Raw genomic sequence first — 24147 nt, forward strand, 5'->3', positions numbered from 1 at the left:
GAGACTGACGCCTCAATGTTCAGTGTGGGAGAGACATGCAGTGATAACTTTGCCTAAATGCTAGAGGCGACTGCACTCTCATCTCAATATGGAAATGGCTTCATCTTAAATGTACAAATCTATCTTCTTTAAATTAACTCTTGTTTTTAACTTTTATTTATAATTATGTAAAAAATATGACAACCAAATTTAATCATTTACGTATCATATTGATATCATGTGGGCAAGTAATTAAATGAGCAGATTTTAATACTACGACGATTAGTATGATCTTGGTGATCAATGATCATATTGGACGATTCATAAATAGTATAAATACCACAATATTGTTATGTTTATTTTACAATAAATAAATCATATCGCACTAAAATACATTTTGACCAATCATTGTTTTTTTTTTTGTTAAATTTTAATACAAAACCTGGACTTTTTTATTTAACTGCTCATATTTAATTGCCCAATCTATTACTAAACACTAACTACGCAATCTTACTTTACTAAAAAAGTCCTAAAGTAGTTAATTGTATGTATCCGTATTTTGGATTTTGACTCTGGCTGACTTTTCAAATCCATGCACTTTTCTTATCCCGCACCGTATTTAGGTACTACATATACCTACATATCTGTGTATCTGTAGATCGGGTTGTTTTATTTGTCTTGAGTAGCATTGAATGAACTAAATCTTGTAGTCATTATTGCTAGTATTTACATTTCTTGATACGATTAGCCATAGTGTATTTAATTACTCTTCCCATGTCGTCGCATGGCGACCGTGCCATTTATTCAGTTAATATTTACATGACAAAAGAAAAACCCGCTCTAAAATAATGTTTCTCCTTATGTTATGTTAAATGTTTTCTGTCCTTATAACTTACACAAGCGGTCTCATTATACATTCTACTTTTTACGGAAACATCCATTGGTCCGTTTGGTTGGTCTTTGGTCTACATTCAGTTCAGTTTAATCTCTACATTTTTGTTCAGAATTAGGTATAAAACTTGATCTGAAAGAGTAAGTAATTCAACTAAACCGCTTTTACCTATATTTATGGGATTTCTTACCCGAAATTGTTACTCGAAGACTTAAATGTCTTCCTGTAACTATTTGAATAATAACAAAAAGACATTTACATAATAAATTAGTTGGCTATTGCATCGTTCTTACAACAATATTCAATGGATGTTCCCGTATTATTGAATTATTAATCTACGAACTGTAATTATAGTTTAGTCTTAATAGACCCCTCCATGACATATTTGTTAGCCACCAGTTCAATGTATGGTGGTAACGGGACGGCCATGCTTATTTTAAGTTGTCATTGAGTTAAGGACTACATATCTCCACTCTTTCTAAAACCCGTGGAAACTCTGCTTCTATTTACTAGCTAACAGTTAGACTTAATTACCTAATAGTTTGTAAATCCACCAGCGTACGTTGAATTGGTGGCTTAAATTGATATATTTTCTTCGTGTCTAAAATACTTCTCTAATACTATACTGTACTTACATCTATAACTAACACTTCCACGAAAGTTTTCCCATGCTATTCAATTTCCACCACCCAAACTATTTATCTAACTTTTTTACGTTCGGTGAGATAACATGATTAATTGATAGGGTATTTCTTGTAATATAATATGTTAAATGGTGTATTACATTACGCCCCGACGTGTGTGTCTTACCGCGTGTGTACGCTTGCAGGATCGCCATGCAAAGAATCATCGTCGCGTGCGTCGGCGCCTGCGACCCGCCCGCCTGTCGCTGCTTCGCGGCGCTCGTCAGTAACCATCGTAACGTTTCATTTGTTGCCACTAGTAACGTTCAAATGTATTCTTATCTATAAACACATGTTAGTAATCAGCAAATCAATGTGGCTTCAAACACTTGTGACAATGCTACGCGATGCGACTTTTGGCTCCAATGTCAAACCAACAGCCATATTTATTTACATCCCCAGTTGCCCAAACGTTTATAATGCGAATGTTTCAGAATACGCAAAAATATAAAGTTGAAGCACGGAACATAATCAAGCACTTTATTGGAATGTTTGTGTAACGGGGCAATAGTTATAATGTATAATTAACAGTTAATCCACAACTTGCATAAATTCTTTACATGTATAACTTATATTGGTACCCAAAATAGGATTTGACTGGACATGTTAGGATTTAAGAAACAACACACAGTGATTCTGTATCCCACTAGTACTGTGATTGTCAGAGGCTATTTTGTGTGCATACTGAATCGTTCATAAAATGCATTTAAATTAGGAAGGTTACTCCACTTGAATATAGTTATAACGTGTACTTATAGTTCATAACATTATCAGAAAAAAAATGTTTAGGCAGTCTATTTTTGAATGTCCACTGCAGGCTTCATGTTAAAAGAATTATAAAAAATTAACACCATCCTGTGGAATTAGAAAAGTTAAGTTTAAAACGTTGGCTAACTTGAAGCTTAAAAGCTTCAATTACGTTTTTCGTAAACTTGCCATGATATGATATTTATAATTTAATATCATACTCGTATCTTTAATAGTAATCAGAAATTTCCATAAACAAAATCAAAAGAATGGCAGTATAAGCTGCGAAGCTAATCGAAAAATGTAATCAGTATTTTTAACCGAAGATTTGTAATAACCACAAAACGGACGATGTTCAAGCATTAGGTGTAGATATTGATACTTCGCCAAATAAGGCTCGATCAGGCCGAGGGCCGAATATTGTAGGGGAAATCGTGTCGTCAGTAGGAGGATGTTAGTGGGGGTGTCGATCGCGCGAGTGGCCTAGTCCAGCTCGGAGGTTGGAGAGGAGGGTAGGCCAGCGCACAGTACAAACAGAGGCGGTGCGGCCGCGCGGGTTATTCCCACTAGTTACCACCAAGTTGTTACCAGTGGTAACTACTGGGAATTTTTTTCCCACCTTTTACCACTGGTAACTACTGAGAAAAATTATTCCCAGTAGTTACCACTAAAAATTTTGTTAGAGTTAAATACTAATAAAAACAGTATAAAATAGTATAGTATAAATATAGAGTGATTTTGAATTACCGAATAAAATCACTTAAAAATAATCTAAATGGATTATTAAATTTATCTTGCATATATTATAGTTTTTGTACTAGTACCGGTTAAACTGTTTCAATATTTTTTCGTCACTTTTAAGGCAGTTTACTAAAACACTAATCGACTTAATAATGATTTATTAAATCACTCTATATTTATTTTTAATTTTTTTGTACTGTTTTTATTAGTATTTAACCCTAACAAAATTTTGGTGGTAACTACTGGGAATAAAAATTCCCACTAGTTACCACCAAACCGAGTTGGTGGTAACTACTGGGAATTATTTTTCCCAGTAGTTACCAGTGGTAAAAGGTGGGAAAAAAATTCCCAGTTGTTACCACTGGTAAGAACTTGGTGGTAACTAGTGGGAATAACCCGGTCGCTGGCGGAGCCCGGCCCGGCGCCGGCGCCGCCGCGCCTCATCAGAGCATATCGCGCCGGCGTGCCGTCGCCGTAGCAATAATGATATTCGATTACAATTGTAAAATTGTTTTTAACTTTCGAATGTGTGATAGTAGATGCAGTTGTTGTTTAGTTAACTTTAACATTATAAATTATAATTAATGAATTGTTATTGTGGATGTAACTTTTAATAAACCGTAAGAGTAATTTTAAACTTTCATAAATAGACACTCGTTTAAATTGTCTTGACGCTTTCAAATCAGAATCGTAGTTGAAAATTAAATTTGATTTCTTACTCTTAAGACCCCTTCATTGTACAGTAATCCATAATGTATCTACGTAGCTGGTGTAGCTAGGGTATACATTTTAATAAATTCGAAGTACCAGTCGTCGGCGATGCAAGTAGGTACTTATAGGTATTGAAACAGTATTTTGTGTTCGTAACGTTATCTATATTTTCCTAGAAAAGACAACACACGAAAATATTAAGCACCAACACGTATTAGCATTCTCCTAAGAAAATAAGTGTAATGTTAAAGAAACCTGATGGTTACAAAAAGGTGAGAGGTGGCCACTGAGCAGTGCTTGATCGTCGGGGTTGACAGAGAGCGTCTAACGGCCCTAAGTCCGCCGTCGGCGGCGCCAAGCCCTCTAAGCCCGACGACCAAGCAAAATACTTAATTGAAGTGCAGTTGCGTATGGAACAACGTAAAGCAATGTTAATTTATAACTAGTTAACATAATTAGATTTTTATCCTTAAGAGTAGGATTTCATCTAGTTGCCTTTGTAACCGTAGAGAAATTAGGTAATTCCTTTTCTCTCAGTAGTTTCATTATAAAGTGAGGTCAGTCGCATGTTCCCACTCGCCAGTCAATTGTCCCGCTTGTCTTCCCCGCGAGCCGGCCCCGACACGGCACCCGACCTTACATCGCGCTGACACTAGCTAGGTGCATCTCGACTCATCGTATCTTAGGCTAAGTATATTATATTATGGGCCTCGTCGGGTCCCCTCGCCGAGGCCGCGTACCTGACACCAAAGTAAAGTTAATGGTAGTGACTAGCGGTGCGCTAGCCCTGAGCCCTGAGCCCGGAGCTGAGCCTCGCGCCACCGAACACATCGCACAAGTCACGCGGAGACGCTCCCGCCGCCGCGGGACGAGGGGCTTTGCGGCGCAAGCGGCAAACCTCTTCGCTCCCGAGTAGTGTTTTGTAAAATAAAATGTTAGAGTATATAGGCATAACCAAACTTCTAGTCGGCTTTCAATGATCTTAATAATCTGATAATATTAATCGTAATATTGCAGTTGTATTCTTCGGTTACTAGTGTACATAATGTGGCGTTCTCGTGTTCATACAGCCGCGCGCCTCGCGGAGCCGCACCGTCCGATTGTCGCACGACTATCGCGCGTTTATTGCTCGGTTCGGACGTTCGTGAGGCACGGCGGCGAGCGTTCTAACAAAATCTCAATCTTATCGTAAAGCATAGATATTTTCATAATCAATAGTATGCATTGTTGATTGGATTGCTAATTTTGTATAAGTACACAATTAGTATAGTTTATATACTTATGTGTCAATTCATATAGCATTTTATTACATTAACAGACGATAGCTAGTAAGTGTTAAAGGTAATCCAGACGTAATTACAGTGCTGTTTAATTAGGCTTCTTTGGAGTTTCTGTTCCAATGTGATGTTTTGGGAGCGTTTCTGTTGCGTTTGTTATACTTAGAGGCGGGAGCGCGCTGGCCGCCCGCGCGGGTCCCGCCCGCGACAGGGGCGCTCCACAGTTTATTAAATGTACCTACTACAGTACTACATATTTATGGGAAACAATGTACACGTCTGTAGCGATCGTAAACAGCATTTAACCTACAAATCAGTCCTCTAAACATATTTGTATTTTATCTTCTCCATAATTGTATAAAAGGAATTTAAAGAGCAACGAAGATGATGAATAATATTAGGTATCCTGATGCATTTCCAAAAGGTCACTCTATTAGTATGATATTTATTATTTATCTACTCCTTATATACGACTTCATATTTTAATACGAAGTCAACAAATTTTTCGCGGCTCTAGTTATAGCTCCGAGAAGCTTGATTCCTTGTCAAGTTTTTAGACTAAGTAAATCAACCCCATTCATACCCTTTTTCGTTAAATTTAAAAATCCATACAGAAAAGTGGCGCCCATTTGTTACCAAATCTGTTTTTCGGAGTTTTTGCAACTCTACCAACTACCAGGAAAGTCTAGAAATCATTCCAATTGTAGAGCCGCTATTTATTTACTAGTCTAGCTACAAATAATTCACTGACATCAGTTTTGGCCTGAGGGTCCCTTTTATTAAATAAGTTATACACTCGCTCAATTGCATAAATATCCTAAAGGGCACATCGCTTGAACGTGACTTAAGGTTCACAGGCGCGTTTTCCGGGCGGGGCGTGGGCGTTTTATGTATATGTGACATTTTCAATAATGAGAATGAGTTTATGCAATTGGGCCATAATATCGCGTTGTAGGTAGGTATATACCTATTCGACATTCACCTGCAAGTGTTCTAAACGACGCTGTAGTCTAGTTCAAATTTTATTTCATCATTATACGCTGCTCTAAACACAAATTAAGACATCACTCATTGGCAGTGTTAGAAGTATTACCCAGTATTATAAAAGCAATGTTATATCCACTCGCAGTGCGGTTAAGGTGCTCTCTTCTATTAGGCAGCGACTTTTATATTACTTAGTAGGACATGCAAGATTATGGTACCAACTTTAATATAAATCACATTTGACAAAAATAATTTATTGTGGTGTGCAAAGAAATCCACAAAAAAAAGATAAGGAACTAACCCGCTGAAGGAGAATTAAACAAAAAACTTCGTGTACCTTACATAGAGCAAAATGAAACTTACCCATTACTTCCGTTGCAACACTAGACGCATATATTTTGACACAGTGCTCTAGATAGATTAATGATTATACCCTGATCTTTAAAACTACCTGGTCCTAACTCAGTTGTATAAAAGTCTGTGTTTAGCTTTAGTGCATATTCAGTCTGCTCCGCCCTTGGCGCGAGTTAATTCGGTTAGGGATGGGTGCGAAATACAGCCAGTTTGCCTGCTGGGCAACGGTCTGATTCTAATTGTAACAAACGATACAATATGGATACGATACCATAAAATTTTTGATGTTTATTAAATTTTGAATCAGGCCGTAAATAACCGGTAAGCAAGTTAACGCCCTGCTATGACTCCCGCAGTCCTTCAAGAGTTAACGTAGAGTCGCTAGACTTCAATTCGTAGGTAAATGTTTATAAAACTTTCAACGTTCTCTCGATTTGTGCTTTATTTCCAACTATTTGATGTTGCTTCGCGTTAAATGATGTGAGACATTGAAAATATATTAGAGTTTATATTTATTTTAAAACATGTTATTTTTTATACTTAGTTTAATCAAAAAAATGTTGAAATAGCATAGTTCCGTTTTACGGAAGTTTCTTGTACTTATAAAAGTATTTCAAAATTTATATCAAAATTGTATTCCTCTTAATGATAAAAAAATCGTCTTGTAATCTTGTAAAGGAACACTAAACCTCCAGAAATTGTAACAGTAATAAATTATTGTATTATGAAAACAGTGAGATTCTGGACACATGTAAAATTCAAGTTAGATTGTTTTTTATAGTCATATTCTGTACGTAGGTTATCAATCTGAAGTTCTCTCATAATTATAAAATAAACGGTGTTTTCTGCTGTAATACTTGTTTTATTTAAACACATGTTCAAAGCTCAATAATGCTTAGTGCCAGTTGCACCAACCCCAAACGGACTGATCAAAATCACTGAGCAGCAAACTATGAAACTTTCCATACAATAAAAGTTAGCGATCACTTTTGTTAAATTAAATACATCGTATCACCATCATCTTTAATCATGTGCATCATGCATGCACGATGACGGTAGCAACAGCTATTATCATGTCGATAGGATCGATTTAATCTCGTAGCATCAGATTCTTAGAAATACAATTGAGATGCATCTATTACCTACGCATCCATTTGTGGAGATTTCCTACAAAATTGTCATTGATGCAGAGAAAAGGTAGCACCCCCGTATGCAAAGGTGCTAAGCGAATAGAGTCAGACCAAGAAAAGTCTGCAGCGGGTTTGACAGCCCTCGCAGTGCCAGTGTTATTTTAAACGTCAAACTTCTATTAAATTATGACGTGAAAATAACACTTGCACTGCGTGGGCTATAATCCGCTGCAGACTTTTCTTGGTCTGACTCTAGTATTACTGAATGTACGTCAAAACTTAATACTTATCTAATGAAATGAGGCTATTGGCCTTAATCATCACTACATCGTATAAAACAAAGTCGCTTCCCTCTGTATGCTTAGATCTTTAAAACTACGCAACGGATTTTGATGCAGTTTTTTTTTTATCGATAGAGTGATTCAAAAGGAAGGTTTATGTATAATTTGTTAACCCGTGCAAAGCCGGGGCGGGTCGCTAGTACAATATGTAATTCAATCGAGGACCTTTAACCTTTTCGACGCCATGTCAAACACAAAAGCTGTCTCTCAGACGCCACGTCATCGAAGTGTCAAAACTAATTGAACTTTATGCGTATGCACCTAGGTCTATGTTGCTCTGTGGTGTATGACCGATTAATACGTCTTTGGCGTTGGACCTGCAGTGCGTATATATCGGTCATTGGCGTCCAAAAGGTTAAATGGTATCCAGACGGGCCTGATCAAGCCGGTCGATTTGATCAGAAATGAAATTGGCGTCAATCTCCAATTTTACCTATATTCATGGAGATATTAGAGCCCGATAAATTGAAAAAATGCCCCAGTACGGATATGATGGTCGTTCTTGTCTACGTGACAGCGTGATAAAACGGTGTCCGTCACTTTCTTTCCCACGGTGTTAAACAGTGACAGTTATTTTATCACGTGGATAAAGATGGATAAAGCTATCCATAATAGGCTGGCAGGACGAAAATACTGGCGTCACAAATTGGTATTCTTGCGTCCGCACGTCATTTTATCGGTAATTATCGGCGGTTGAATTCGGCGAGCCAAATTGGCGTTTGCGTCCGCACGTCCTGATTCGATCGGGAAATTTAATCAGATTGGCGAAAAATGGACTAATCTGGATACGCCTATACGATCGGTATTTGCTGCTATAAATTTGTGTTTAAAGATGGTTGAAGAGTGTAAACAGGCGAGATACCAAAAATATTTTTGGATGGGCTATAATAACACCTTTATACTCTGGCAATCCCGCGAAAACGCGAAATTAAAACTTTCTCTAGGAGGAAAACCCAAAGAGTAAAGTAAATATAGATGGTCAAGCAAGTCTTGTCAGTAGAAAAAGGCGGCAAATTTGAAAAATGTAGGCGCGAAGGGATATCGTCCCATAGAAAATTTGAATTTCGCGCCTTTTTCTACTGACAAGATTTGCTTGACCATCTATATAAACTCCATCGCGCCTAGATTTTTTAAATTTACCGCCTTTTTCTAATGACGGAAATGGGTTGCCAAACTATAGTTTTTGAATTTAGCGTTTATTTTTTATTTCTTTTGACTCGATTGTTATGGCTTTAACACACTATCGCACCTCGACCTTGGTGCAGTGCGATAGTGTGTTAGGGCTTTTAAGGGCGCAATCTCGTTGACACGACTCGATTTTTAATGCGATCTCATGCGATAAAATTGAGTAGTGTCTAGTTGCCTTAAGATATAATATAATGTTACCAGATAACAATTTGTTAGACAAATGTCAATGTCACTTGATTAAGTTGGTTATTTATCTTTATCTGTGGTAAGTTAAGTTGCCAATGCTCGTAATAAATTAAAAAAAAAAAAAAATGTTTAGAACGCGCGTATTGCATATTGCATAGTTTCGGTGCCTTTAGCCTTCCAAATCAGTTTTCTTGGACAAAGTTGCTTTTAGGATCTTCTAAAATAACTAGCAAATAATATATAACCATGAACGCACCACCAACATTCGAATCCTTCCTTTTATACGAAGGAGAACAAAAGTAAGTTTCATCAGTTTACACATAGTGTAGATGCTCAGGAATTGATTGTTTTTATGATGTAAATAACATATTCTCGTGTTTATTCTAGAGTTCAAAAAGAAGAGGACACGAAGGTAACAAATGCCGCAATATTTACTGTCAACAAAGAGGATCATACGCTTGGAAACATGATTAGACAGTAAGTGCATTTAAAAATTAGTTAAATTGGTACTTAACTACACTAAAACCAACGTGTAAACCTAATTGGGATGATTGTTACTGTATCATATACACAATATACATGACATGACATTCTCAATCTAAAAAAGGTATCACATTGTTGGTAAACACTTATTGACCACCAGTAATAAGATAACCTTTTGCTTGTAAAGACATGTATTTTGTACTATGACAGTATGTTATTAGAATCAGACCAAGCTAACTCAGCAGTGATTTTGATAGCACAGACTGGCAAGAGTTATTTTAATGTTTTATTTTTTCTCATAATTTATTAGAAGTTTGATGATGTTTAAAATATCACTTGCACAGTCTGTGCTATCAAAATCTCTGCCGATTAGCTTAGTCTGACTCTACATGTAAATCAGAATAATATATTTTATAAAAGACTTACCAGAATGAGAGTATATTTTAATAGAGAATATTGATTGTTGCTTTATAAGCCAAATTGTGTTCACATTTGCATCAACATGATCTAAGAAGTGTAATGTTGAGATCTCCTAACATGAACTATGTTTTATTTACAGTCAACTCTTGAAAGACCCAAAAGTGCTGTTTGCGGGTTACAAGGTGCCCCATCCCCTGGAGCACAAGTTTGTGCTGCGCATCCAGACCACCTCCGACTACACGCCACAGGAGGCCTTCATGAACGCCATCACTGACCTTACATCAGAACTGTCTTTATTTGAAGAGAGATTTAAAGTGAGTAATTAGATAAATCTATTGTTAATTTTTCTTTTCCAACTTTTCATTTGGTTATTCCAAACAAAAAAAACTTTAACAATTTACTTATGAATATGTTTTTAAAGTGTTTTTCAAACATCTTGGGTGCGGTTTCAATACAGTTTATAACCATATAACGCAAAATCACACAAATTTGTATTGAGATGACATCTGTCGCACGTAGTTTGTTGTCAACAAATGCTATACATTACAAGAATTGTCGTTCATTTTATTGATTTTTAGTAGTTCAGAATTAGCTCACAGTGCCTTATACAGGGTGACCCATAAGTGACACGTCACAGTGACACTGGAGGTAGACCAGGCCAAGAGGACCCAAACCAACTTAACATGACCCCAGTAAAAGTGGCACGGTTTTCAAGTTATTGCCAAATTAGGGTTTTTCATGAATTTTGTCCGTTTTTAACATTGTTAGTGTCAGTGTGCACTAGGAAAGGTCTGAAAGTTAGTTTTTTTTATCTGTACAGCATCATGATTAGGTTATTAAGATAACTGAAGAGGTATTTTGTCGATAAACAATGTAAAATGCAATAAAATACTGGTTTAATCTTGAAATAAAATCACAGCGAAACATTAATTTCGAATTTGACCACCTGTCGCGAAAAAAAAATACTAGAAAAGTAATGAGCAAATAATGTCACTTTATTAAGCATGTCATGCAGATTCAAAATTGGTATAATACATGTACCTTCCTGCAATAAAATAGGAATTATTATCATCTTTCGAATGCCTCATAAAAAGTAAGTTAAAATTAGGAAATCTGCAATCCGTTGCTACTTAGTAAAAATAACGATTTAATGTTAAGATATCTCATTATGGATACAGAAATAAAAGAAACGCCCATTCAGTATTTGTCGAATGCCTAAAAGAAAGAGATGGAAAATGCTTATCTCCCTTTTTAAGGGTATCATTGATTTGATAAAGGTTCAAAGACAATAAAATACAGGTTGAAGTTTGATTGATTTATTTAAATAATTTTACAATAGGTGCTCGAATTGTTTTCGCCCTGCTCGTATGCATGCCGTGACGTGTCACTTATGGGACACCCTGTATACAGACTTTAATTGATGTCATAGTGCTATTCTGCCGATGCACAAGTTTAACTTTTATAACGTAATAATATTTGAGGTTCTACTAGACTCATTCCTTACCATTTTGCCTTTGAAACACTTTTCATCTCATCTTATGTTGTACTTTCATTCTGTCATCATGAAAAATTACAAAATCTCTGTCTCACTGATGTGAAGAAAGGTGTAGAAATATTTCTCTTCAATTCATCTATAACATTTCTTGCTATCATACTGTTTGCTTTTTGAGCAATGAAAACTAATTTTTAAATGATATAAAAAATTGTACCTAATTAATCTTGCATATTATCCCACTTTTTACTAAAACTAAAAAATCTTACCCCCCTGATTTTTTTATAGCCACTACAAAAACCAAAAAACAATATGTGGCGTTATAAAAGACGATAGTAACAAGTGGGATAATGCTAAACTTGCAAGAAGTAACTAAAATAACTTCATGGTAAATTGTTACAGGAAGCCATTAAGGAGAAGAAGGATGGATTAGATTAAAAATATAGGACTTAAAATCTTTTATACATATTGTAAGTTTTAAATATATCTCATGAATTAAGAAATATTTGTATACTCAAACACACCCACTTTGTCCGTAGAAAAAGGCGCGAAATTCTATTTTCTATGAGAAGTTAACTCTGAGCCTTTTTTTTAATTTACCGCCTTTTTCTACTGACAAGATTGGTGTGCCAGAGTATATTTTTAATTTACACATCCCACCCAACACCGAAGTTGGTGAACTATTTTTAGCAAAACTAGTGTAAACACTATGTCGTATAGACATATAATTTTTATGTGATTTAAGGAGTACCCTGGGGTAATGAGGCTCTGGAGCTTTTAAGAGACGGGCAGGCGTTTACGAGAGAGGGGTAATGATCCCCGCTCTGTGTCTTGGCTGGTCCAACAAGTTTCCATCGCCATACAGCGTGGGAATGCTGCAAGCATGATGGAAACTTTTGGGCCAGGCTTGGTGCAGGGTGGAGATGAGCATTAGTTTATAGACGTTTTTAGACGAAATTATCCTCAGCCGCTTCCCGAGCTTTTCCTCGCGCACTATTTTTCTACAGAACTTTAAAAACGTATGCTGCAAGTTCTTCATTTTGATACCCCACATGATAGATTTCCAAGATTGTTTTTCCTATGGTCGTGTATTAAACCACTTGAACTTACAAGCATAAACTTTGAATACTACTACTCGTTTTTGGGCAGTCGTGTAATAAGGATGACATGTTCAAGGTGTTTCTGCCATTCATTGACCAATTAACGTATTGAATAAAACAAACAGACATAAAATTCAATATTAATTTATTGCTTATACAAAATCTTAAATTTGGTGTTTCTTTTCTATATCTCCATAAAACAACAATAAAAGTTATTAGGCTATGAAGAATATTATAATAATCATGATTGTGTTGGAAATGATTTAAAATGTGCCATGAACATATCTCTATGTGCATTATAAACTAGACAATGCACACGAAAAAGTACCATTCACCTTATAATATTAAAATATCATGCAACTGTGGCTTAAACATTAAAGATCAATGCTTTATTTACAAATACTAGTTAAAGAGTTAACAAGTAAACAAGTCGTACCAAAAAAGTTGGTAAACGATAATGAATAAATAATTCCGTAAGGATTAACAAACAACGGTAACATTAAAGCTAGGTGAAATAACTTATGTGTTAAAACGTCTCCTCCTCATCACAGTTCTCCGTCGCGTGTCCGAACACTGTAACAAACAAATATGTAAGTGTTATAAATGTTTCACATCTAGTTGTCTGTTTGAGATGAAATTTCAGTGATACAATTTGGACCAGTTGCACCGATCACACTTGATAGACTGATTAACATCACTCAAGAGTCAAGAGTGAACTATAAAACATTTCACAGGATAAAATTTAGGGAGCATTATAAGTATAACAGTGACAGATCGTTTAGTGACTTTAGTGCAACCAACCGGACCAACCCTAAATATAAAATTATTTAACATGCAATGTATGAATGTTTGGGTCAAATCTTGCAAGCTAAATTAGACAACTTCGCATTATTCGATTGAACTGAAACTTTAGTTACATAAGTGCATAATACATATGTATTATGTACATAAGTTGAGTGACAATGCAATATTATGGTACAGTCGACGTCAAAGATATGTTTACATTTCGCACCTTACTCCTTTGTAATAAGGCGAAAAATGTAAACATATCTTTGACGTCGACTGTACCATCGAGCTGATCTGGTTTGTTAGAATTGTCTCGATGAGTATTAAGTTGCCTGCTGAAAGAAAAGTACAGTCAGCGATAAAAGCTTATGTCATTTTTTTTTGTCAAAAACTTGTTTAAGATTGCCGCGCGCAATCCTCGACGTCGTACACGTTGCACACGTCGCAGACGTAGCAGCCGGCCTAGCCAAGGTGGCAATCGCTCGCGCTTCGCCATTGAATCGCTTTGTGTCTCTCTACCACTCTTCCATATTAGTGTGACAGTTGCGTTTCGTTCGCTACGGAGCGTTAGCGATTGGCATGTTGTCTACGGGGCCAGGACTTTTTTTTTGTCGTTGTGGGAATGCTGTTACGCATCGTCCCCCTGGCCCCGACGTGGGCCCATAATGGGGGGTATGTGGGACTCTCACCTCCTAGCTCTTTTCAGTTATGAAAAGAGGGGAGGAGCCTACCCACTAAACCCACACCGGCGTTTCCCACAATATATTATACCACACAAGACTACATGAATGATAAAACAACGTGGGATTAATTGTTATTCGAAATGATTATTTTTTTAGGTATATTTGATTAATGATGAGGAAATTGATATTCCGATGTACATACTTCTTTTGTGTTTTTTATTTATTTATTTGACATTTAGATTTTATTCTAGAAACATTCTAGACTAGTATTTTTTATACAATTTTTTTTTCATGTTTGACGATCCTTTTGTGAAATTCTTAATTTAATTTAATTTGTGTTTAATTTGATTTGTATAATAATCCAATATTCTTATGGAATAATAACATCAATAAATTGCTCTGATAATTATAGCTGGTCAACCAAATCTTGTCAGTAAAAAAAGGCGCGAAATTCAAATTTTCTATGGGACGCTATCCCTTCGCGCCTACATTTTTCAAATTTGCCGCCTTTTTCTACTGTCAAGATCTGGTTGACTGAGTATAGCCATAGAGAAAAAAATACATAGAGTGCTCACTCCATACATCAGTTCAGACTATTAATTTCAGTGTCTACATCTAGCATCGAGTAGCGGAACTATCAGTACAGCTACTTGACAACCGACCGGAAAGTCTTATCTCAACAGCATAAGACTTTCCGGTCGGTGGCTACATCTATTGTCAAGTAGCAGTACTAATAGTTCCGCTACTCAATGCTAGATGCTAATAGTCTTTTTGGTACTAAAACTGATGTATGGAGTGAGCACTCTATGTATTTTTTTCTCTATGGTATAGCCTAAGATAATTTATAAGTATGTTACGATTCATAAGTGCTTGTTGCTAGGTCTACATGAATAAAGTATATTTTGACTATTGACTAATATGCCGTTTGGGGAGGCGTCCTGGGATCGCGAACATTCTACCAGGACGCCCCCCCGGCGGGGCCAGGACACAAAATAGATACAGTACAGAAGTCAATCACATGTATGTACTTCACTTTTCATACCTACGCTCGGCGGTCGCTCTAGGGTTGTCAACTATGATTTATGCACAAAAAACTATCGTGGTAGTGGCACTCGTATCTAGTAGTGGCCGGGACGGGGTGCTTACCTACCTACCTAACAGTTCTGTTTAACGTTAAAACAAACCATCGAAATACAAGCAGACACCTACTTACCTCTCTGAAACCACTGGTAGTTTAAAAAACGACAATTCACCGTTTAATGTTGAATTTAAACAACCGTCCACTGAACAGTTATAATAACATCTTTTTTGTTTCTCCATTATTGCACAAAAAAGTTCACAGGCGCGTGTCTCAAGCGGTTGACACTCGCGCTCGTACTGGTCCCAACCGGTCCGAGATATCGTGTCTGTGAGCAGTGTCTATGTGTGCGTTGCTCGAGCGCACTTTGTATGTAGCTTGATATCTGTACTGTATCTGTTTTGTGGCCAGAGCGCCTACCGCGAACCACTTTCGACGTGTTGCCTCTCTGTCGCACTTGTAAATTCGTACGTTAGTGTGACAGGGAGGTAACACGTCGAACGTGGTTCGCGGTAGGCCCTCAGGACTAGTAGTTACCTTCGCAGATGTCGCAGTAGGGGCGGGGCGGCGGCGGTTTCTTGCCGGCGGCGGCGGCGGGCGGCGCGCCGGCGGCCTGGCGCGGGCACTCCTCGGTGTCGTGCGCGTCGAACACGTCGCAGATGTCGCACCACAGCCGCGGCGCCACTGCGCGCGGCTTGCGACCGTTGCTGTAACACACATACAAATGAATATCTTGAAGTTAAAGCCCTTGCTACACGGTCGCCTTCTAACCGTCTGACCTTGGTCTGTCCTTGGTCAGTTTTGGTCAAATTTTGTTGGAAACCACTGTCTACATGGTCCGTCCAGACCAAGGCCACGCGGTCTGAGGGGCTTGTCGGCGACCGTGTAGCAAGGGTTTAAGCAGTACTAAACTCCAAGAGAGCAAGCACGCTACCCACTATGTCGGACAAGAGATTTCTATCGTGTTCTAGAGTTGATGGGGGAAGACATATTGTAAATTGATCACATTTTTAGATCCTTTACATAAATGGTGATCATCATCATGATCTTCCTCGCGTTGTCCCGGCATTTTGCCACGGCTCATGGGAGCCTGGGGTCCGCTTGGCAACTAATCCCAGTAATTGGCGTGGGCACTAGTTTTTACGAAAGCGACTGCCATCTGACCTTCCAACCCAGAGGGTAAACTAGGCCCGTATTGGGATTAGTCCGGTTTCCTCACGATGTTTTCCTTCACCGAAAAGCGACTGGTAAATATCAAATGATATTTCGTACATAAGTTCCGAAAACTCATTGGTACGAGCCGGGGTTCGAACCCGCGACCTCCGGATTGCAAGTCGCACGCTCTTACCGCTAGGCCACCAGCGCTTCATAAATGGTGATCATGGATTTTATAAATAAATAAATCGTAAACAAAGTGGAAAACACTTTTTAGCCGTCAAAGTCAACTTCATAATTAAAAAAAAGCTTTTTTAATATGTACATTTTGTAAGTATTCATACGACGAGATATCACAACGGCAGAAAGGATTAACTTTTCTGTATGTGCCTAAAACGGTGCATTTCTGTCCAACAATGCTACTAAAGAAGTAAGTAAAAAAAACACATTAGTTTAAGTTAGCTTAAGTTACTTATAAGAATTGCCATGCCCTTACGGGGCTCATGTTTGAAACTTTTATTTCATAAGATCTTATGTACAACATGAAAGCAAATAAACTACTTGAATACTTGAAGTAAGTACTCCTTGGAGGATACAACTAAACGGAGTAGCCATTATCAGGCTTTCCCCTCTGTCGAAAATAGGCGGCCAACGGTCATACACAATGTATGGATTGACGTTTATCTGACATGGGTATTTTTACGTTACGCATACATTTGACGTTCCCCTCCCCAGCAAAAATCGGCAGACTGTTTTGTACAGAAAATTATTACTGAATCGCGATTAGAAAGGGATTGAGATAGCTGTCAATGCATATTGATTTTGACGTAAGTGTATGGAAATCTGTTATTTCTAATCCCTTTCTGATCGCGGCATGATAATACAGACATGGCGTCTCCGTTTGATTATATCCTCCAAGAAGTACTCACAAGACGGGCTCGTCGGGTGGTCCGCCCTCGAGCGCCTGCACCCGCGCCAGCAGCATCTCGTTCTTGCGTTGCATGTCCACTATCACAGAGTTCAGGAATGACACCTGGCCCTCCATTTCAGCCTGTAGTTCCACGCTGTTGGGACAAAAAGGTTGTAAAATTTGGTCTTCAAATACTTTAAAGGCCACTTGCACCATCCCACTAACCCGGGGTTAACCGGTTAAACTTGGAGTTACCATGGTTACCAGTACAATTTGACACTGAGTTAACGATTTAACCGGTTAAACCCGGGTTAGTGGGATGGTGCAAGTGGTGCTAAGTAGATTAAGGCCAATGTGGAGCTCTTTCGTTGCTTGTAACTTTTGCTTTTGAACACAATTAACACTCAATGCTGAAAACTCGACTATCGGGTATTTTATGATTTCGTTCCCAGGCCGGACGACCCGATAGTCGGGGTCGTGGTACTACAGCTTTATATGACGAAATTTTTGCGCCTGTCGCGGATGTCTTGTTTGGCTGTGTGACAATGAATGTGTTAACGTACTCCACTTTCAAAAGGTAGGAAAAGCAGAAGAATCTCTTCCTTTCTGTCTGTGCGAAGTACGTATACAATTACGTTCTTGCCATTTGGCGGTATTCCCGGCCAGAAATGTTATAAGCCGATCTTCTCCACATTTATCTCATAGAACTGGAAATTGATAGGCTTTTTTTACAATGGATGTAAAAATGCTTAGTCCAATAACTCCGACGAATAAGTTTCGAGTTATATTATAGGAAATTCTTACACAGATTAACTAAGTCCCACAGTAAGCTCAAGAAGGCTTGTGTTGTGGGTACTCAGACAACGATATATATGACACCGTAAGATTGTGAACCTGTTAGTTTATAATCTAACGTAGGTTAGGTTAGATTAGATTATAATCTCCCTACCGTCAGTTTATAATGTAACTAGCGAGATTATAATATGACGAGTGTTTACAATTTTACGGTGACATATATAATGTACAAATACATAGAAAACGCCCAAGACTCAGGAACAAATATCTGTGCTCCTCACACAAATAAATGCCCTTACCGGGATTCGAACCCAGGACCGGGGCTTCACAGGCAGCAGAATGCTTACTTTTGTGTAGGGACGTCGCCGGCTCCGTGCAGCCCTACAGCGTTGTTATCATTCTTGTCGCGGATGTCCGTTTTCGACGCCATTTCTTTCAGCATTAGTACCTTCTCTCTCTCAGCTATCTCGGCCTTGGCTTTAAGATTCTGAAATATAATAAACACCATTAATTAGTGTTTCTTCTGTGAATTATAAATTGTTTCATTAAGTAATAATTTTACCTTCACATCTTCTTGGAGTTTTGAAATGAGCTCTTGCTTTTGTTTCAACTCTACCTTTCTTTGGTCCACCTCATTCTTCAACGCGTTGATAGTGGTCTCGTTCTTCGATAAGGCTTCAGAGGTAGTTTTCCTAATAGCCTGCAACTCTAATGTCAATTTCTCTAACTTATCATCCTTCTGTACACTAGCACTCTGCTGAACTGTCACTAATTCTAACTTATTGTTTAATTCTACTATATTCTTCTCTGCGTCACTTAGTTTTTGTTGCAATGCATATTGCTTTTCCATCTCCACTTTTACTTTCTCTTTGGATTCCTTCAATTCTTTGTGATACATTTCTGCTTGGGCTCTCAGGTCGTGTTTTGCACGTTTGGCTTCTTTCTTGTATTCCTCGTACTGTTTTTGCAGTTGCTTATTCAAATCTTCATAATTCGTCTTTTGGCCTTCGTTTATACTTGTTAGTTGCTTAATATCACTTTCCGATTTGACAATTATTTGTTGCAATTCAGTCACCCTTTCTTTCGCTTGTTGTAACTCTTCTAATTGTTTTTCTTGTTCTTCTACACGATTTTGTAAAGGCTTAACGGTAGTTTTGAGAGATTCCGTTTCTACTTTATATTTTTCATTTAATTCTTCATTTTGGTTTTTCAATTCAGCTATTGCTTTGTTTAGGTTTTCATTTAGTAAATTCAATTCGTTTTCTTTTGCTGCACAGGTTTGAATTTCTTGACTCAGTCTGGAGATTTCGTCTTCTAAATTCTTAACCTTGGTGGAATTATTTTCACTCTTCTGACTTTCATTATGAATTACACTCTTTTGTTCTTCTAAGGCTTTGTTAAGGTTGGCGTTAGCTGTAATGTTTTCATTTAATTTATTTAAAGTTTCTTCGTGTTCTGTTCTTAATTTTTGTAACTGGGCTGATTCTTCTTGATATTTTGTTTCAATTATGTTTTTGTCTTGGTTTAACACAGCCATTTCTTTTCGCAAGGATTCTAATTGGTTGAGTTGTTCCCTTAAAACGGATTCTTCGGCGGAAGAATTACTAGCAAGGGTTTCATATTGCTGCTTCAAAGTAGAGTACTCTAGAGTACTTGCATTAAGTTTTTCTTCTAGCTGTTTTTTACTTTCTAAAGCACCATTGAGTTCTACGTTAATTTGTGCAATTTGGCGTTCTTTTTCAGTCACTACTTCTAAGTTAGACTTCAGATCTACATCTATCATTTCCAATTTGCGTGAAAATTCTTTAATGCTGTTTTCTTTTTCTTGTAGAGATTGCTTTAGCTGTTCGCCCTCGCCCCTGCTAGCTTTTAATTCGTCACTCACAGCATTTAATTGGATAAGAATTTGTTCTAATTCTTTCTCATATTGGCTCTTTTGATTGCCCAGTTGCAAATTCATGTCGTTTATAACTTTTTGTAAAGAATCTTCATTCTTTCTAGCTTCTTCTAGTTTATTATTCAACTCATTCTGGGCTTCAGTTAATTGGTCTACTTTTTCCATTAACGTGACTTGTGATGTAGCACCATCTGCTTTCAAAATTGCAATCTCTTCCTTATACTTCTCAATATCTAAGTCTACCTTTTTGCACATGATTTCGTATTCGTTGTTTAGCTCTTGTTCTCTAGTTTTCAAAGTAACGATCTCTTGCTTTAAATTAGTGTTTTCGTCTATCAATTGGTCAGCCTTAGATTCCAATTCTTTAATATGATTAGACATCTCATTAGATTTATTTTCAAGTTCCTTAATTTTACCGTCTGCCAATTTCAGTTCTTCTATCCGTTCATCATTAGATTTTATTAATTGACCACGTTCTAGCGAAAAATCTTCTTGTAGCTTAAATATTTTCTGTTTTAATTCTTGCTCCATTCCACCGCAAAGATTAGCTAAATCGCGCGCTTTATCTTTGGATTCTTCCAACGCCTTTTCTGTTTCTCTTAGATGCTGCGACAGTTTGTTAAATTGTTCATTAGAGCCAGTCGCCTGTCCAGTAAGATTCATATATTCAGCTTCAATTTTATCTTTAGATTTCTGCAAGTCGTCACACTTTTCCAAAGTACTGGTAAAATGTCGTTTAAGTTCACCGATCTCTAATATCAATGCAGATATTTTATCTTTTAACTCATTATTGGTTTGAGTTAGTTCATTTATTTGTTGTTTGAGGCGTTCGTTCTCTTCTTTTGCTGCCTTCAACTCATCTGCGTTGTGCGTAAATTGCGAGTTGAGAGTATCCAGCTCCACTTTGTTCTGATCTAAAGTTTGCCTGTGATTCTCTATTTCTTTCATGAGCTCTTCTATTTTTGAATTACGATTATCGATTTCTTTCTTATGTTCTTCTGCAATTTTGCTATGCTTGATATTAAAGTTGGCCGTAGCCTGTTCGTAATCGTCTTTTAATTTTATAATCTCCTTGTCTCTTTCGTGAATGTTTTGTTTGTATTCGTTTATAAGTTGTTCTGTAGAACTGGAAGAATCACTTGATTCGTGAAGTAATTTTTCATATTCTCTAGTTTTGGCGGCCAAACTTTGCTGTAATTCTACAATATCTGATTTGCTCTTTTCGTTTTGCTGTGTGATTTCGTTTAATAGGCTTTCATACTCGTTGACTTTAGCTGCATGTTCCTCCCGGAATTTAGTCAATTCTTCCTGCAAGACTTTACAGGTCGTATCTTGTTTTGTCTTCACTTCTTCTAACTGTTCCAGGTCTAATATTTTTGAACTGAGTTCCATTTTTAGCTTAGTTATCTCCTTGTTAAGGTTCAGTTCGTGCTCTTTGCTTGCCCCGATCACTGAAAATTACAAGACAATTGAGTTAAATACGGAAAACAGTTAAAACAGTGTCAACACAGTTGACTAAAGATACTTTTATACAGTGGAGGACCTCTTATAAAAACTGTTCGTTTGTACAGAACGAACAGTGCATAAAGTATTTCTTACTCAGACTGAAAACCTAATTCTGGTTATATCATGTCTGGATTGACTACAGAAAAGATAAAAAAATACTAACTAAATACTAAATCGTATTAGATTGAGGGGTTAACTAGAAATAAAGGAAAAAGAGGTAACCCCTACCTTACCTCTTTTTCCTTTATTTCTAGTACTTACTCTACGTACTCTAGTACTTGGAAAAACATACCTTTATTCAACTCATGTGTCTTATCATCGACAGAAGCCTGGAGTTGCGCTAGCTTCGCATTCAAATCAACGACGGTCTGACTGTTCTCCTTATTTAGCCTTTCCAAGTTCTGTTTCTCCGATTCCAGTTTGGACTCGGCCAGTTGCAGTTTACCGGTGAGGACGGATATTTGAGTGTCGAACTCTGTTTGTGCGATGGAGATTTTGGACTTGGCCTCGGCCAAGGCCTTTTCAGCCTCGGCCTTGACTTTGGACAGCTCCTCGGACATGCTCTTGCCGACGGAGTCCTTCTCGCTGTCTTTTTCTTTGAGCAGGGCGTAGGCTTCGTCCAGGAGTTTTTGGAGCTCGGAAGACAATGCTGTGGATTTAAAAAAAAAAACAAATTAACATATGGAGAATAAATATATTGGCTGTAAATGGGTAGTCCGGCGGACATGGCGAATTTATTTTCTCTCACTTAATTCACCGATATACACTCCCAGGGCTCACAGGTTGAGATTCAATAGGATTAGCGACCAGCAATCTAAGCGTGAATTCCCCGTTGGCGTGCGTTGGTCACGACGTATTTATAAAGTAAATCCGGGTATAAAATAGGGTCACACCGTGACGATATGCGAAATCCGTTGGCCACCCTCCTTTATATATATTTTTTAAAAGGACACGAGAAATAACACACACATATGAAACAGTTACCTACAATTCACACTAATTAAAACCGCCGCGGGAAAGCATCCGATCAGACTGATCTAATAATCTAAAGAGCAACAATATAAACTCACAAAATGCAATTAGAAACCAATAACAACTAAACTTGCCAAGCCAACAGAATCCAAAAAAGGATCTCCATCTTTCAAGTATAAAATATGTATTGAATAAGCATTCATAATAAATAGGCGTCACATTGCTTCCAGTGCAACCTACCGCTAGATTGTAATATCAAAACTCGAGCGCATTTTAAATATCAACAATGCACTTTTGATATTATAAATAGGAAGTATAACATTATGAATATTATTGTAACTTTAGCTATGTAACCTTTAGATTGTTTAATGTAATATTATCTATGTAACCTTTAGATTGTTAAAGTTATACTTAACCTTTAACTGACGACGTGCCCATTTCACGACGTCATGAATTTTCTTTAGAGATTTATTTATTTTATACATATTGTGAAAAGCTCTCGTTTATTGTACCATTCTCTTTTGCAATTAGCTAGCATCCCTTCGAAGCCGGCAGTCAAACTTGTCAAACACATGATGCCCGAAACAGAGTCATTGAGGTCTCATAGACGTCACGTCAGTGTTTTTGTACCTACTAAAACTCTGTGATGAGTGCTGCAGCCTTTTCAGTTTATTTCTATCCACTTGCAGGGCAACCTTGCCATCCAGCTCGTGGATATGCTGCAGTCATTGACGTAATATCTAAGGACGGGCTAATGGGGCACTAAACGTCGTACTAGTTCAGCGGTGCTACCCACGAATTCCAGCCAATCGTGCAGTCTAACGCGACTAGTTGCGACCAATAGCGCGCGTAATGCGAACTCGTCAACAAATCGCGCGCGTGATGCGAACTCATCAACCAATCGCGTTGTAGCGATTTCACACCGCTGTTCTGGCCCCTGTCATGCCTCATTATTATTGCCCGTAAAGCCAGTCTAGATATATGGCTATGTCAATGGCTGCAGTGTTGGCCGAACGTTAATTGCAATTGACCAATAACTAGTACAAATTGAACCGCAAATCGTAACGGACCGTTCGGTTTACGGTTCAATTTATAATAGTTCGTGGTGAATTGCATTAACGTTTCGGCCAACACTGATATGCTGCATGGTCGGTCGCGGGTATATAGGCTCCACTATAGTGTACAGGTGTAGCACTCACTGTGCGCAGCGGCCAGCTCCTCGCGGTGCTGGTCGGCGAGCGCGGCCAGCTCGGCGGCGCGCTGCTGGTCGCCGGCGCGTAGAGTGGCCGCGGCCGCGTCCGCGCGCGCAGCTTACAGCGCCACCTCTGCTTCCAGCTCGTGGATATGCTGCATGGTCGCGGGTATATAGGCTCCACTATAGTGTACAGGTGTAGCACTCACTGTGCGCGGCGGCCAGCTCCTCGCGGTGCTGGTCGGCGAGCGCGGCCAGCTCGGCGGCGCGCTGCTGGTCGCCGGCGCGTAGAGTGGCCGCGGCCGCGTCCGCGCGCGCAGCTTGCAGCGCCACCTCGGCTTCCAGCTCGCGGATATGCTGCATGGTCGCGGGTATATAGGCTCCACTATAGTGTACAGGTGTAGCACTCACTGTGCGCAGCGGCCAGCTCCTCGCGGTGCTGGTCGGCGAGCGCGGCCAGCTCGG

The 24147-nt window shown here is 38.3% G+C and overlaps 3 protein-coding genes across 5 annotated transcripts in view; 2 read left to right on the plus strand and 1 right to left on the minus strand.

The window, feature by feature from the left end:
• The window catches only part of LOC134648766 (syntaxin-1A), a 76794-nt gene extending 74268 nt beyond the window's left edge, over positions 1 to 2526 (plus strand). Inside the window, exon 8 of one of the 3 annotated variants that reach the window (XM_063503317.1) lies at positions 1701 to 2526. In XM_063503317.1, coding sequence (XP_063359387.1) covers positions 1701 to 1784 — 84 coding nt within the window. In that variant the 3' untranslated portion in view covers positions 1785 to 2526. The remainder of the gene's footprint in view (positions 1 to 1700) is intronic. The other 2 variants (XM_063503320.1, XM_063503318.1) reach the window with 2 other exon arrangements.
• A 6838-nt stretch (positions 2527 to 9364) lies between these two features.
• On the plus strand, positions 9365 to 12111 carry LOC134649217 (DNA-directed RNA polymerase II subunit RPB11). Its single transcript, XM_063503936.1, has 4 exons — positions 9365 to 9512; positions 9601 to 9690; positions 10256 to 10430; positions 12011 to 12111. Exons 1-4 carry the CDS (start codon positions 9460 to 9462, stop codon positions 12044 to 12046), a joined length of 354 nt encoding a protein of 117 aa, XP_063360006.1. The 5' UTR covers positions 9365 to 9459; the 3' UTR covers positions 12047 to 12111.
• Positions 12112 to 12836: 725 nt separating this feature from the next.
• The window catches only part of LOC134648726 (CAP-Gly domain-containing linker protein 1), a 59966-nt gene continuing 48655 nt past the window's right edge, over positions 12837 to 24147 (minus strand). Inside the window, 6 exon segments of the mRNA XM_063503233.1 lie at positions 12837 to 13281; positions 15793 to 15962; positions 17340 to 17474; positions 18463 to 18602; positions 18678 to 21463; positions 21811 to 22167. Coding sequence (XP_063359303.1) covers positions 13235 to 13281; positions 15793 to 15962; positions 17340 to 17474; positions 18463 to 18602; positions 18678 to 21463; positions 21811 to 22167 — 3635 coding nt within the window. The 3' untranslated portion in view covers positions 12837 to 13234.

Source organism: Cydia amplana, chromosome 6, assembly GCF_948474715.1.
Source record: "Cydia amplana chromosome 6, ilCydAmpl1.1, whole genome shotgun sequence".
In the NCBI taxonomy this organism is placed as follows: Eukaryota; Metazoa; Arthropoda; class Insecta; order Lepidoptera; family Tortricidae; genus Cydia; species Cydia amplana.